At 52.6% G+C, this 14,575-nt stretch overlaps 1 protein-coding gene across 1 annotated transcript; it reads right to left on the bottom strand.

Moving 5' to 3' along the window:
- Nucleotides 1–133: 133 nt before the first annotated feature.
- Nucleotides 134–11,701, bottom strand: CDC34 (cell division cycle 34, ubiqiutin conjugating enzyme). Its single transcript, XM_038740562.1, has 5 exons — nucleotides 11,180–11,701; nucleotides 6,587–6,673; nucleotides 5,993–6,090; nucleotides 5,348–5,482; nucleotides 134–560 (listed from the first exon to the last, which is right to left on the bottom strand). Exons 1-5 carry the CDS (start codon nucleotides 11,354–11,356, stop codon nucleotides 347–349), a joined length of 711 nt encoding a protein of 236 aa, XP_038596490.1. The 5' UTR covers nucleotides 11,357–11,701; the 3' UTR covers nucleotides 134–346.
- Between the last annotated feature and the right edge of the window lie 2,874 nt (nucleotides 11,702–14,575).

Genomic DNA, 14,575 nt, shown 5'->3' with positions numbered 1-14,575 from the left:
TTAGGGGCGGAGAGGAGACGGAGCGACAGAAAATGTCCCAGAAGCTACTAGGCCCCAAGTCTGGGTAGTCTCATTCTCCCCCTAGCACTCGATACGTTCCCCTGCAGGTTAGAAAACAAGGTAGCGAGACAGGTCATTGCTGCTTTTCTTCAATGCGCAGAAAAATGAGGACAAAGATAAATCTAAATCTCCCGTGAGGTAGAGGGTCCATTTGCGGGAGGTGGAGGGGTGGGGGTGAGGGAGACCAATAGATCGTCAGAAATTTCAAAGTCGTGTCAGGTTGCTAGTCTGAGGTAACATCCTATGAGTTAGTTATCTCCCACGGTCGGGAGGGTGGGGAGAGCTGTCAAGACTCCTCATTGCCAGAATCATCGCCATCGTCCCCAAAGCAGCTGCCAGCTTCCTCTTCCACCGCATCGTCCTCGTAATAGTCATCGTAGAAGAGATCGGAGCCTTCGTCCGAGCCTGGAACCTTGGTCTTAACACAGTACTCATCCAGGGTGGTTGGCACTTTCACCCCATCACGGTCAGCATCTTCCTTGGTATCCAGGACTTGCTTCCTGGAGTGGCAGAGAGACAAAGAACAGGTTAGGGACCGGGGATGGAAGCTGGAACGGGGTCTGCAGTCCGGCTGCCCTGTCTTCCCCTCGGCGGGAGAGGATGCCTGTTTCCCCATAAATGATTAAATCCAATCTAAATCACAACTGAGGCTTAGAGAAGCAGCAGAGCCCAGTGGAAAAAGCACAGGGCTGGGAGGCCAGACACCTGGACCAACTCCACCACTGGCCTGCTGGATCACCTGCGGTGAGTCATTTATCCTCCCTGGGCCTCAGTTTTCTCATCTGGTCGAATGGGGATTCAGTCTCTGTTCTCCCTCCCCTTCAGGTTGTGAGTCCCATGTGCGGGGCAGGGACCGTGTCCACTCTGATTGAATTATGACTACCCCAGTGCTCAGAGGAGTGCTTGGAACCTAGTGTTTACCATCTGTCCACAGTACTTGAGCGCTTACTGTTTGCCAAGCACTGTTCAACGAGCTTGGGAGAGACCGATACGGTACAGTCGGTAGATACGATCCCTGCCTACAACAAGGAGCTGACAATCTAGAGAGGGAAGAAAGACAATGAAATAAATTAGTGATAGGGGAAATGGAAGAGTATCGGGGACACATACAAAAGTGTGGTGGGGCATGTACTTCCCAGCTTGTACTTCCCAAGCACTTAGTACAGTGCTCTGCACACAGTAAGTGCTCAATAAATACAATTGAATGAATGAATGAATGTATCAAGTGCTTAAGGGGGATGAAACCAAGTGCATAGGGATGCAGAAGGGAGGGCAAGTGGGAGAAATGAGGGCCTAGTCAAATGCCACAATTATTATTATTACCTCTCAAATCCCCGTTGTACCCCAAGGCAGGCAGTGCCACCGACCTCCTTCATGCCCCTCCCTCTCCCTTCCCCCTGGCCAGGGACAGCTTCGGTAAGGAGGGGCTTTGCTGGGTAAAAGACCTCCAACGAGTCCACCTCCAACCTTCTCTAACACTTCCTTGCGGTTCAGACTCCTTCAACTCTGCCCTTCCCATCCTGAAAACTTCTGAAATTCCACCTCCAACTCGTTGCCATGGTTGACCCTCAGGGCTAATGCTCAAGCCAAGGAACATTCCACATAACTACTGGATTCATTTGGGCCCTGCTCCTGCTGGGATATCCACTGAATGTTTAGCCTCTGGCTCCCCATGTATGCATACAATATACCTTTTTGGCCCCCCGCCCCCCACCAGCCCACCGCCGAGGGCTGGAGTAGGGTCTTACTTCTCTTGCACTCACCCACGCAACTAGTACCCGCTCTACCTACAGTAGGTGCTCAATCAATATCGAGTGAAGTGTTCTCTCCCTAGGGCAGCTATCACCAATCCAAGTTTGTCCCCAATTCTAGTTGGCAGGACCAGGACCTCGATGCCCGCTTCTAGAGTGGTAATAATAGTGTCAGCCGTTAAGCACTTACTACGTGCCAAGCACCGTACCAAGCGCGAGGAAGATACAAGATCGTCAGGTCGGACACAGCTCCTGCGCCACGTGGGCTCGCAGTCTAAGGGGGAGGGAGGACAGGAATCGAATCCCCACTTGACAGATGAGGAAACTGAGACCCAGAGATGTGAATGCCCAAGGTCATGCAGCAGGCAGGTGACGGAGCCAGGATTAGAACCCGTGTCCTCTGAGCCCCAGACCCATCCTCTTTCCACTGGGCCCCGCTGTATTGCCTTTCCCTGTTTGGCATGCTATCCCTCCCCCCAGCCTGTGCAGACTTCACTTGATAATAATAATGGCATTTGATGGCTAATTGCCTGCTCTAGGGTAGCAAGACTTCTCTGGGGGTGCCAAAAAAGCCCCCCTTCCCTCTCCTGACACTTCCTGGTGTGAATCCCTGGCATGGAAGGTTGGCACAACTGGCCCGGGAAGTCAAAACCTTGTTGGTTCTCCACTCAGTGTCCCCTTTACAGAGAGCAAGAGAGCCAGGCAGAAACGTCCTCACCTTAGACCCAGGGTACTTGGGATAGTGTACCTGCTCAAGTGGACAGTGTTCTCAAACTGCTGGGGCGGGAAGTCTTCCCGCCCACGCACCTCCCCGGCTGCTTCACCCCCCACATCTCCAAACCGGCTCTTGGAACCGACAAGGTTGATTTGTCTCTTTCAAAGACTTGCCCGTGGAAACCACTGGTTCGACAAGGAACACGTAGCCCTGACCTGGTCCTCAACCCCTTCGCCTCTAATGCCACCCCAGCTCAGCGAAGCAGCGTGGTCTAGTGGAAAGAGTCCAGGCCGGAGAGTCGGGGAACCTGGGTCCTAAGCCCAGCTCCGTCCCTGGCCTGCCCGTGACCTTGGGAGAATCACTTAACGTCCCTATTTGCTTCAGTTTCTTCACTTGTACATGCCGATTCAATCCCTGTTCCCCCTTCCCCTTAGGCCAGGAGCCCCATATGGAGCAGGGACTGTGCCTGACCGAATGATCTTTTATCTATCTACCCAGTGCTTGGCAATTAGACCGTAAGCTCCTTGAGGGCTGGGATCAGGTCTACCGATTCTATTACACTGAACTCTCTCACACCCTTAGTACAGAGCCCTGCACACTGTACGTGCTCCATAAATACCAGTGATTGATGGTACATACTTAAATACCACAATTATTATTATTATTATTATTATTATTATGAGCTGAGGGGGGTTATTGTCACAATCTTTCAAGACCTTTTTACCCCATCTAATCGCTCAGAGATGAGCCCCAGCTCCCGCTTCTATCTGCTGGGGAAACAGGGCTAGCGGCCTCACAGCAGCTTGCCACACCTTTTTAAATTAAAACAATTTTTCTTTAAATGGTATTTAAGCGCTTACTACGTACCAGGCACTGAACTATGACCTGGGGCACATACAAAGTCATCAGGTGGGGCACAGTCCATGTCCCCACATAGGGCTCGTAGTCTTAATCCCCATTTTTCAGATGAGGTAATGGAGACAAAGTGAAGCGACTTGCCCTAGGTCACACAGCAGGCAAGTGGTAGAGCCAGGATTAGAACTCAGGTCTTCTGATTCCCAGGCCCATGCTCTTTCCACAGGGCTATATTGCTTCTCACACCTGGCAGAAGTCTGCCTCTCCTCCATCTGCCAAGGTGAAAACTCAGTTTCCCTTTTATGTCACGTAAATCTCCTGGTTTTTTAAGATCCAAAGAACGAAAAGGAGACCCGAGCTTACAGCCCCAAAGGGAATAAAGATTCCTTTTCTTTATTAATAGAAGCCCCTCCCACTCTTGAGCCATTGAAAAAGAATGATCATTCCCATGGGGCTCAGGGCATGGCTGCCTGTCGGACTGGCTCAGAAGGCTCCAATCATTTGAGTCACTGCTCAGGCAGCAGAGTGATTTGGGCCCATGAGACAGGTGAAGGACCCACGACTCAAGCGGAAACGAGCATCTCCTTCGTGGCGGCTGACATAATATGGTGGTATGTGTTAAGTGCTCGTTATATGCCAAGCACTGCACTAGGCGCGGGGGTAGCAGTGTGGCTCAATGGAAAGAGCACGGGCTTTGGAGTCAGAGGTCATGGGTTCAAATCCCAGCTCTGCCAATTGTCAGCTGGGTGACTCCGGGCAAGTCACAACTTCTCTGGGCCTCAATTCCCTCATCTGTAAAATGGGGATGAAGACTGTGAACCCCCCGTGGGACAACCTGATCACCTTGTAACCTCCCCAGCACTTAGAACAGTGCTTTGCACATAGTAAGCTCTTAATAAATGCCATTATTATTATTATTATTATTATTATTATACAAGAGTACCAGCTCAACCACAGTCGCTGTCCCACAAGGGGTTCACAGTCTAAGGGAATAAGAACAGTGGTCCTTGTTAAGTGCGTTCTATGTAGCAAGCACTGTGACCCCCACATGGGACAACCTGATAACCTTGTATCTATCCCAGCACTTAGAACACTGCTTGGCACATAGTAAACACTTAACAAATAGCATTATTATTATTATTACTCGACAGCGTGGCATAGTGGAAAGAGCCCGGGCTTGGGAGTCAGAGGTCGTGGGTTCTAATCCCATCTCCGCCACTTGTCAGCTGTGTCACTTTGGACAAGTCATTTCACTTCTCTGTGCCTCAGTTCTCTCATCTGGAAAATGGGGATTAAGACTGTGAGCCCCACGTGGGGCAACCTGATCACCTTGTGTCTATCCCAGCGCTTAGAATCGTGCTTGGCACATAGTAAACGCTTAACACATACCATTATTATTCTTCTAGACTGTGAGCCCGTTGTGGGGTAGAGATTGTCTCTGTTGCAGAATTGTACTTTCCAAGCGCTTAGTACAGTGCTCTGCACACAGTAAGCGCTCAATACGATTGAATGAATGAAGATCAACCATTATATTTATCAACCGCATTTACTGAGCACTGTGGGCAGAGCACTGTACCAAGCGCTTGGGAGAATACAGTATAGTAGAGTTGGTAGACACCTTCCCTGTCCACAGGTCAGACCCAGGCCTGTTGACTGTCAGGAAATATGGGGAGTGGTGTCAATCCACAAGGCTGTATGGAGTGCCCCCAGAAAGGCTAGGTGCTTGGAGAGTCAAGTTAAAGCCTGGATTCAGCCCCCCAGCCCTGGGGCTCTCACACTTTAGGAGTCGGGTGGCCTGTTCCAGTTGAGCCTTGCGTACTCCACGCTGACCCCATTTGAAGTGGGCCAAGTGCTCATGGCCCAAATCACTCCTTTCATTCATTTGACGGTACTTACTGAGCACCTAGGCGCTTCCCCCTTCCCCTCCAACCCCCACCACTACATACGATCGCTCCCTCTCTCTCACCGGATGATGTCGACATACTCCCGATCTTTCCCTTTACTTTCCTTCCACTTGCGGTACATCACCGAGGCGTCCACATTGGCTGGTGAGAACGTGTTTGGCTCACTGAGTAGAGAGATCACGCTTAAGAGGATGGTCCTGCCCAGAGAGGGGGGCAAGAGAAGACCATTAAGTTGTCCAGCCGCGAAAAGGCAGGGGAGGAATGGCGGGGTGGATTGGGATGGGGGGAAGGAAGGGGGGAGAAGCACTTCCACAGTCTACTGGAGACTTGAGATGTTGAGGACGGAGTATCGGGCGGGAATGAGCTTTGGGTTTTGGAATCAATCAATGGCACTATTGAGTGCTTACAAACAGCGGGGGCAGAGCACTGTGCTGAACGCTCGGGAGAACGCAACGCAATAAGCTGGGATGAGATGGCGGCCTAGTCAGAAGATGGACGCTCAGCCTGGTGGTACCCACTGAGTGGGTCACGTTCGGCGTGCCGAGTCCCAGGCCCCAGCGGCCCAACCAAAAAGTCCCCTGGATGCTTCGACTGCGGTCCGCTTGGGGAGGGGACGGGCCCGCAGCCTCAAGGGCCAGGTCGAGGTCGGAGGCGCCTCCGCCAGGGTTATTTCCCACAGGGAGCCGAGGCAGCGAGATCCCACTCACCTGACGTTCTGGGTGGGGTTCCATCTCTCGGAGGGGAGCTCCCCGCTCTGGGGATCATCTACTGGAGGATGGAGGATTGAAATACAAACATCCCCACTCTGAGCACATACAAAGACGGGGGCGAGAGAGAGAAGGGAGGGAGAGTTTACTACACCCGGAGCTGCTCCCGGGACTGGATCTTCCTGCAGCCCGGTCGCCCCGAATCACGAACCCGGGATGCCCAGCCGGGCCGGCGCCACCGAGCTGAGCCGGAACCCAGCAGAGGCAAGGGGGCCGGCGAGTGGAACATGACCGGCAGGAGTTCGGAAACAAAGAGATGGCCCCAAATTCCACCACCTCGTTCCCGGGGCCTCGGGGCTGAAACCAAACGGCTCGGTCCAGGGGCAAGCCCGGCCTCGATGAATCCCAACACAAAGCCTTCTAGGGTCAATCTTGGGGTGTTTTCACCTCAGAGCCTGGAGGCGGGGGACGAGGTTGGGAGAGAGGGCGCCTCTCCACACGACTCCCACCGCTAAGGGACGGCCAGGGCCCACCGGGAGGCCCCCAGAGTTCTCGGAGACTGCTCCAGAGCAGCGGGGACCCTCCAGAATATACCTCATAGATGTTGGGGTGCCACATTTTTGACAGGAAGCGGAAGGCCGGAGGGGAGTAAGGATAATCCACAGGAAACTTGAGGCGAGCCTGCAGATGGAAACAAACCAAGTGGGGAGGAGTTAGGGAATCAGGTGTCTCTCTCCCGGGCTTGTCCTCTCTCCTATGATTGAAGTTACACTCTGAGAAGGGCCAGCGTCAATCTAAGGGAAGGAGCGTGGCCTATTGGAAAAAGCACGTGTCTGGGAGTCACAGGACCTGGATTCTAATCCCCCAGCTCTGCCACTGGCCTGCTGTGTGACCCTGGGCTTGTCACTTCACTTCTTTGTGCCTTAGTTTCCTCAGCTGGAAAATGAGAATTCAATCCCTGTTCCCCCTCCCGCTTAGATTGAGAGCCACCTCGTGGGACAGGGTCTGACCTGATGATCTTGTATCTACCCCAGAGCTTAGTACAGTGCGTGGCCCGTAGTAAGCACTTAAAGTATTATTAAGTCTCTTGGAGCAAATTAAATGCAACCTGCTTCCTCCGCCCCTCAGTAGGTTTTATGCCACCCAGTGGAGTCTCAAACGTTGGCCTGTTCGCCTCCTCGGAACAGAATGAGGGCAGAGGACTCTGGTCTGGCCTGGAGGAGGCCGACGGAAAGAAGAGAGGGAGGGAGGGAGCCGGGAACGGCACGTTTTCCCTCCTGGGCTCGGCTGTGTTCAGGGTGTCTGCTCCCACTCATCCCGCTCGGCAAGCCCACCCGAGGGGCCAGATCCTGGAAAGGGTGTCCTCTGGCAGACGGCCTGCTGCTCGCTGAGCCTTTAGTTTGAACATACGCCTCCCACCCTCTACACTTTGCGCTGGAGGGCACGCTTCCGGGGGGAACAGGCTCATGGAGTTCAGAAAGCTCAGAGAAACTCTCCTCTGCTGGCTCTGCCCTAACTAACTTGCTCCCCTTCCCCACCCCACCCCCCTACCCCATTGTGACGGGGCCTTGTTGACTTCCTGGTCTGCGTACCAGCCGCGCAGGTAAACAGAGGAAGCTCGACCCAGTTGTTTTGTTTATTTAGGCCCTGATCCCGGCTAAATTTCCAGGCCCTGAATTCTGGCTACCTGGAATTCCAGGCCCCAAATCTGATTGCTTGGAATTTCTAGGCCGCAACCCATCCCGGGACAGTTTCTCATCCTGTTGTTGAAACAGGACGGCCAATCCCCCTCCACGGGGAAGGATGGCTGGAGGAAACAATCACTTTGGTCCCCCTAATGCTTCCCCTAGTGGGCTGGGGCCCGTCTGGAGGCCGGGGAGTGAGTCCAACGGCCTCCCTTTTGGCCCTGGGATTTGAGGAGCCCCTCCCCGATGGTGCGGCTGCTGGCTGAAGGTCACGCGGGGCCTCGGTCTCCGGACCAGGTTGCGACGATGGACTCCCTGACTGCCAGCAGTCCACCCAGGCCGCTCCTGGGCGTAGAACGGATGCCCCTACCGCTGGGTACAAAGCCCTTCTTGGCGGGGGGGGACGGGACGGGATGGGACAGTGCACCAAGGGTGCTTAAGGGGCAGCACCCCTATGGAGGAAGGCAACCGTGAAGATGGAACAGTGGCAGATTATCTTCAGGCCGTTCCCGTTCCGCTGACTCGAATCAAGTTACTGCCAAGCCCTAACTGTGGATAGAGACCACACTGACCCCTCGCGTGAGAGGAGGGAGAAAGGGTGAAGAAAAGAGAGAGGGGAAAGAAAGATACAAGTTGTTGGATTCAAAGCCTCACTGACTGACCATCCACCACCCAGGGCTTTGCCTTCATGGGGCTCAGGGAGAAAGCTTAAAATGTTTGGGGGAGGTTAGAGATGAGAGACCACCAAAAGTAATGCCGATAAGCCTCTTCTTGGAGGACCTGGGAAGAATCCTCAGGTGGAATTCCAGGGTGGCCCTGGGAACAGATGCAGGACCCCAGCCGGCAGCTACTCCTAGGCAGACAAGAGTGTCTGCGGGAAGCAGCCCTAAAGAACTGTTTTCCTGGGTGTCCGGGCTGGTCCTCATCCAGAAGGAAAAGCCTCCCCAGCCCCTTCAACTGCAGGGCCTCCCCAGTTTAGCAACAGCCGCAACACAAGCACCATTCACTAAGGTAACTCCAACTCCTGCTTCTGGTGCTCCTGGAATTCCACTCTCCACAACACGGACCCACGGGGGACCAGCCGTTCCGAGATGAAGCACAAAAATGTAGAGCCAGCCAGGAGGCTCAGAGCCTGCGCCTCTTCCCTCATCCCCACACCACCTCCAGAGAGTCCAACTGAACCGAAGCGGCTTTCCCTGGTGGGCCAGCTCCTTTGCATCCCATGCCACCCTCCCGAGCCCTTTCTGCAGAGGGGAGGGGGATGAGGTGCTACGCTTATAGGCCTCCTTCTCCTCCTCCACCTTGGTTTATCCACCTGCTCCCATGACCCAAAAGGGACAAACCGAAAACCCAGCTTAAAGTCAAACCCTGAAAGGGAAATGCCCGAACGGAAAGCCCAGCGCTAATCTCCGATCGGGGAAAAAGTGCCCTGGTTCTCGTCAAGGGAGGCCTATGGGGTCCTCTGTATGGATCACGGAGAAACGGCGTGGGCTAGTGGAAAAAAACCAGGCCTGGGAGTCAGAGGACCTGGGTTCTAATCCTGGCTCCGGCACCTGTCTGCTGTGTGACCTTGGACAAGTCGTTTAACTTGTTCTGTGCCTCAGTTACCTCCTTTGTAAAATGGGGATTAAGACTGTGAGCCCCATACGGACCGTGAGCCCGCTGTTGGGTAGGGACCGTCTCTATATGTTGCCAACTTGGACTTCCCAAGCGCTTAGTACAGTGCTCTGCACACACTAAGCGCTCCATAAATACGGTTGAATGAATATGGGACCTGGCCTGTGTCCAACCTGACTGCCTTGCATCAATCCCAGTGCTTAGTACAGTACCTGGCATATGGTAAGTGCTTAAATACCATAAAAAAAAAAATATGTCCCCTTTGGGAGGAGAAAATAGAACCAGTGCTGCCCATTCCAATCACTTGGAGTTGCCATATGGGTTTCCCTTCTATTTCCAGAGATCAGAAGCTGAAGGAGTCACCTTATACCCAAGAAGCTCGCACTCTGGGCTCAAGTCTGGTGAGACTGTTCACTGAGCGGGGGAGGAGAAAAGGAAGTCGGCTCAGGGGTGTCAGAAGGAACTCACCCCCCCCAACACACACACACACACACACACACACACACACACACACACACACACACACACTCCCCCCCACCCCGCATCTAAGGCCAGCAAGTCTCCAGACAAAGCAAAGGAAGAAGAGATAGGAGGCAGCCTGTGAGAAATGCCGTCCTGCAGTCTGTCTTCAAACCCTGTGATGGGGCGAGGCAACAGGTCTGACCAATTCCTGCAAGGGAACCAGATCTACACAGGCCAGCGGAGGTTTTGATCCGGCTTCCCTGGAAGGGGCTACTCTACAACTATCCTGTTGTAGAGTATCCTGTTGTATCCTACTCTACAACTACCCTTTTAGACTGTGAGCCCACTGTTGGGTAGGGACTGTCTCTGTATGTTGCCGATTTGTACTTCCCAAGCGCTTAGTACAGTGCTCTGCGCATAGTAAGCGCTCAATAAATACGATTGATGATGATGATGATGATGATGTGGGGCGGATAAGACCAGCCAATCAATCAATCAATCAATCGTATTTTTGAGCACTTACTGTGTGCTGAGCACTGTACTAAGTTCTGAGGACTTCCAACTCCCCACCCCAGGGCCTGAACTGGTGCCACTTGTCAGAGAGGTCCCAGGCGGGTATATTAGAGTGGAAGAGGAGGAGGGAAATCAATGCTAACCTGCCCCCGGCAAGTATCCATCAATCTACGGTATTTGCTGCGTGCTTGTGGTGGGCTTAGAGTTTGGGAGAGATTAACGGCGTATGTGGGCATGATTTCTGCCCTCAAGGAGTTTACAACCTAGGGAGCTGATGCTCTCTGAGAGTCACTCCCTGTTTTGTCTCTTTCAGTTTTTGTTGGGAAGCTCTTAACCGCCCCGACCCTGAGTCAAATGGACTCACAGCCTGTCATCCCAACCACTCCCAACCCGAGCGCCCTTAGCCCACCCCCGCTCCACTCCCTCCTCACTTATGCCCGAGGTTTCTCCCCCCCCTCCAACAATAAACTACTCCACCGATTTCCCTACACCCCATGAGGGCTGCATCCAACCCTTTGTCTCTTCTGGGAACGAGGTGGAAAAGCAGGGAAGGGGGGCCGGAGGCGGGAGGGGACGGGCCACGTTGGCCCAGGCCTCTCCTGGCCCTGGGGAAGGAGGAAGGTGAGGGGGCGTTAAGAGATTCAAAAAGGAGCCACGGAGACAGAGACGAGCCGTCTGGACCCCAAGGAAGGGAGGGAGACCTGAAAGGTCCCAGGTCCAGGAAATGTCCCAGGCCTGAACGAGGCAGGAGGGCCCCAGGAAGGATGGGGGACGAGGAAAACTGGGAATCGGCCTCTTCGGCTAGAATGAAGGGGCCCAATTCGGGGTGTGGGGAGGTGGGGGGGGGGGAGAGAGGGAATGGGGGATCTCCCAAAGTGGTGGGAGAGGAGACCCCCTCCCCTCTCCTCACCTTAAAGTAGCCACCCTCATAGTAGGTGTTAGGGGGTCCGAAGATGGCCACTTCCCAGTTGTACAGATCGTCCTCATCGGCCAGAGTCACCCGGAAACCCTCAACCGGTTCCTCCTGCAGCTCTTTCAGTTCCATAAGCAGCGCCTTCTGCGAGCTGGGCACTAACGGCCGGGCCATGGCGGCGGGGCGCGGCCGAAAGCGGGAACTGGGGGAGTGAACGGGGCCGATCGCAAGCGAGGGGCCGGGGCCGCGGTCCGGGACGGGAGCGGAGTGGGCCCGCCGCCGAGAGCCGGCCCCCCGCGCGCAACTACCACAGTCGCACTGGCTCGCCTCCGCCCCGCCCTCGCAGGGCCGTTCGCCGCCTGCGCGCGACGCGGCGCAGCACGGATTGGTGCTCGCTGGCTCGCTCCCCCCGCGGGGCCTGCTGGGGACTGGAGTCCGCTCGTGGGACCGCCCCCGCGCGCGGGGCCCGCTGGGAGTTGGAGTCCGGGCGGCGTTGCCCGGCCGCCGGCCCGCGCGGGGCATGCTGGAGATTGAAGTTCGCCCGCCGCGGTCCCCTCGTCCGTCGTCGAGAGCGGCGATGGAAAATGGAGGGAGGAGGCCCGACGGCCCCTGCTTGGGAGGCGGAGCTGGTTGTGACAGTTCCATTGTCCCACCCATCAGCGTCATCAATGGGGGCACAGCACTCTGGACTCCCTCGTTGAACCTTGTGTGGCCGTGGTTCCGAGGGGAGTATGTTTGCTTTTGTTCTCTGTCTCCCCCCTTTAGACTGTGAGCCCACTGTTGGGTAGGGACTGTCTCTATAATGTGCCAACTTGGACTTCCCAAGCGCTTAGTACAGTGCTCTGCACACAGTAAGCGCTCAATAAATACGATTGATTGATAGTGAGGGTGATGTGCGCAACACTGGGATAGGGACGAGGTGATCAGATCAGTCACCGGCCCACATGGGACTCAAAGTCTAATAATTATGGTACTTGCTGGGCACTTCCTTTGTATCAATCAATCAGAAGTATTTATTGAGCGCTTACTGTGTGCAGAACACTGGATTAAGCGCTTGGGAAGTCCAAGTTGGCAACATATAGGGACAGTCCCTACCCGACAGTGGGCTCACAGTCTAAAAGGGGGAGACGGAGAACAAAACCGAACATACTAACAAAATAAAATACATAGACTAGATATGTACAAGTAAAATAAATAAATAAATAGAGTAATAAATATGTACAAACATATATACATATATACAGGTATATATACCTATACATACATATATACATATATCAATCAATCAATCGTATTTATTAAGTGCTTACTATGTGCAGAGCACTGTACTAAGCGCTTGGGAAGTACAAATTGGCAACACATAGAGACAGTCCCTACCCAACAGTGGGCTCACAGTCTATACATATATGTATATATATACATGTATATGCATGTATATATATACATATATACAGGTATGTATGTATGTATATATATACATGTATGTACATGTGTATATGCATGTATACAGGTATGTATGTATATATATATACATGTATATGCATATATATACAGGTATGTATGTATATATATACATGTATATGCATATATATACAGGTATGTATGTATATATACATGTATATATACAGGTATGTATATATACATGTATGTACATGTGTATGTATATATATATATATATACAGGTATGTATAAAATACATAGACTAGATATGTACAGGTAAAATAAATAGAGTAATAAATATGTACAAACATATATACATATATACAGGTGCTGTGGGGAAGGGAGGGAGGGAAGATGGGGGGGATAGAGGGGGGACGAGGGGGAGAGGAAGGAAGGGGCTCAGTCTGGGAAGGCCTCCTGGAGGAGGTGAGCTCTCAGTAGGACCTTGAGGGAAGCACTCTTGTAAACACTGGGGTAGATAGGAGTTAATCCTATCTACAGATGAGGGAACTGTGCCTCAGTTCCTTTGTCTGTAAAATGGGGATTAAGATTGTGAGCCCCACATGGGACAACCTCATCTCCTTGTATTCCCCCCAGCGCTTAGAACAGTGCTTGGCAAATGCCAACATTATTATTATTATTAATCAGGTTGGACACAGCCTCTCCCTCCTGGGGCTCACAGTCTAAGTTTGAGGAAGTGGGGCTTCATCCCCATTTTACAGGTGAGGAAACCGAGACACAGAGAAGTGACGTGACTTACCCGAGGTCGCACAGCAGATACATGGCAGATCCGGGGTTATAAATCCGGGTTCTCTGACTCTCGGGCCCCTGCTAGTTCCACTGGGGCGCACTGCTTCCCTAAAGTCTAAGAGACTAGTGGATAGAGCGCGGGACTAGGAGTCAGAGGGACCTGGGTTCAAATCCCAGCTCTGCCACTTGTCTGCTCTATGACCTTGGGTAAGTCACTTAAATTCTCTGTGTCTCAGTTACCTTATCTGTAAAATGGGGATTAAGATTGTGAGCCCCACGTGGGACATGGACCGTGCCCAAACTGATTAGCTTGTATCTCCCCCAGCGCTCAGTACAGTGTCTGGCACGTAGTAAGCTCTTAACAAATACCGTACAAAAAAAGAGGGAAGGAGAACAGGCATTTTATCCCCATGTTACCGATCAATCAATGAATGACATTTATTAAGTGGTCACTGTGTGCAGAGCACTGTACTTGGTTGGGAGAGTGCAATACAACAGAGTTGGTAAACGTGATCCCTGCTCACAAGAAGATTACAGTCTACAAGAGGAGACAGTCGTTAAATTACGGAAAGGGGAGACGGGAGCATTTAGGGAGTAAAAGTGCTGTGGGCATGCAGACCCAAGAGAATAGGTGAAGCAGAAGGAAGGGATAATAGGGTAGGGAGGTGAAAATCCAGTCTGCATCAAACAGAAACTCCTTATCATCAATGTGAGCCCACTGTTGGGTAGGGACTATCTCTATATGTTGCCAACTTGTACTTCCCAAGCGCTTAGTACAGTGCTCTGCACACAGTAAGCGCTCAATAAATACGATTGATTGATTGATTGATTTTAAGCCCTCAATCAGGTCGCCCCCTTCCTACCTTACCTCACTGATCTCATACTATAGCCCAGTCTGCACCCTTCGTTCCTCTAGTGTCAGCTTGCTTACTGTACCCCGATCTCAACGCCAATCCAGCGCTTAGTACAGTGCCTCGCACATAGTAAGCACTTAACAAATACTGTATTATTATCCAGGAGGCCTTCCCAGACTGAGCCCCTTCCTTCCTCTCCCCCTCGTCCCCCTCTCCATCCCCCCCATCTTACCTCCTTCCCTTCCCCACAGCACCTGTATATATGTATATATGTTTGTACATATTTATTACTCTATTTATTTTACTTGTACATATCTATTCTATTTATTTTATTTTGTTAGTATGTTTG

Source organism: Tachyglossus aculeatus, chromosome X1 (assembly GCF_015852505.1).
Source record: "Tachyglossus aculeatus isolate mTacAcu1 chromosome X1, mTacAcu1.pri, whole genome shotgun sequence".
In the NCBI taxonomy this organism is placed as follows: domain Eukaryota; kingdom Metazoa; phylum Chordata; class Mammalia; order Monotremata; family Tachyglossidae; genus Tachyglossus; species Tachyglossus aculeatus.
The sequence above is the reverse complement of the archived record's forward strand: the minus strand, read 5'-3'. Positions and strand labels throughout refer to the sequence as shown.

What these genes read in the sequence shown, in the direction of transcription:
- CDC34 (XM_038740562.1), bottom strand. Translation starts at nt 11,356, where the DNA reads ATGGCCCGGCCGTTAGTGCCCAGCTCGCAGAAGGCGCTGCTTATGGAA. An exon ending in ATGAGGGTGGCTACTTTAAG is followed by an intron (nt 6,674 to 11,179) that starts GTGAGGAGAGGG and finishes TTCCATCTGCAG; the next exon opens with GCTCGCCTCAAGTTTCCTGT. An exon ending in GGCACCCCAACATCTATGAG is followed by an intron (nt 6,091 to 6,586) that starts GTATATTCTGGA and finishes GTATGTGCTCAG; the next exon opens with AGTGGGGATGTTTGTATTTC.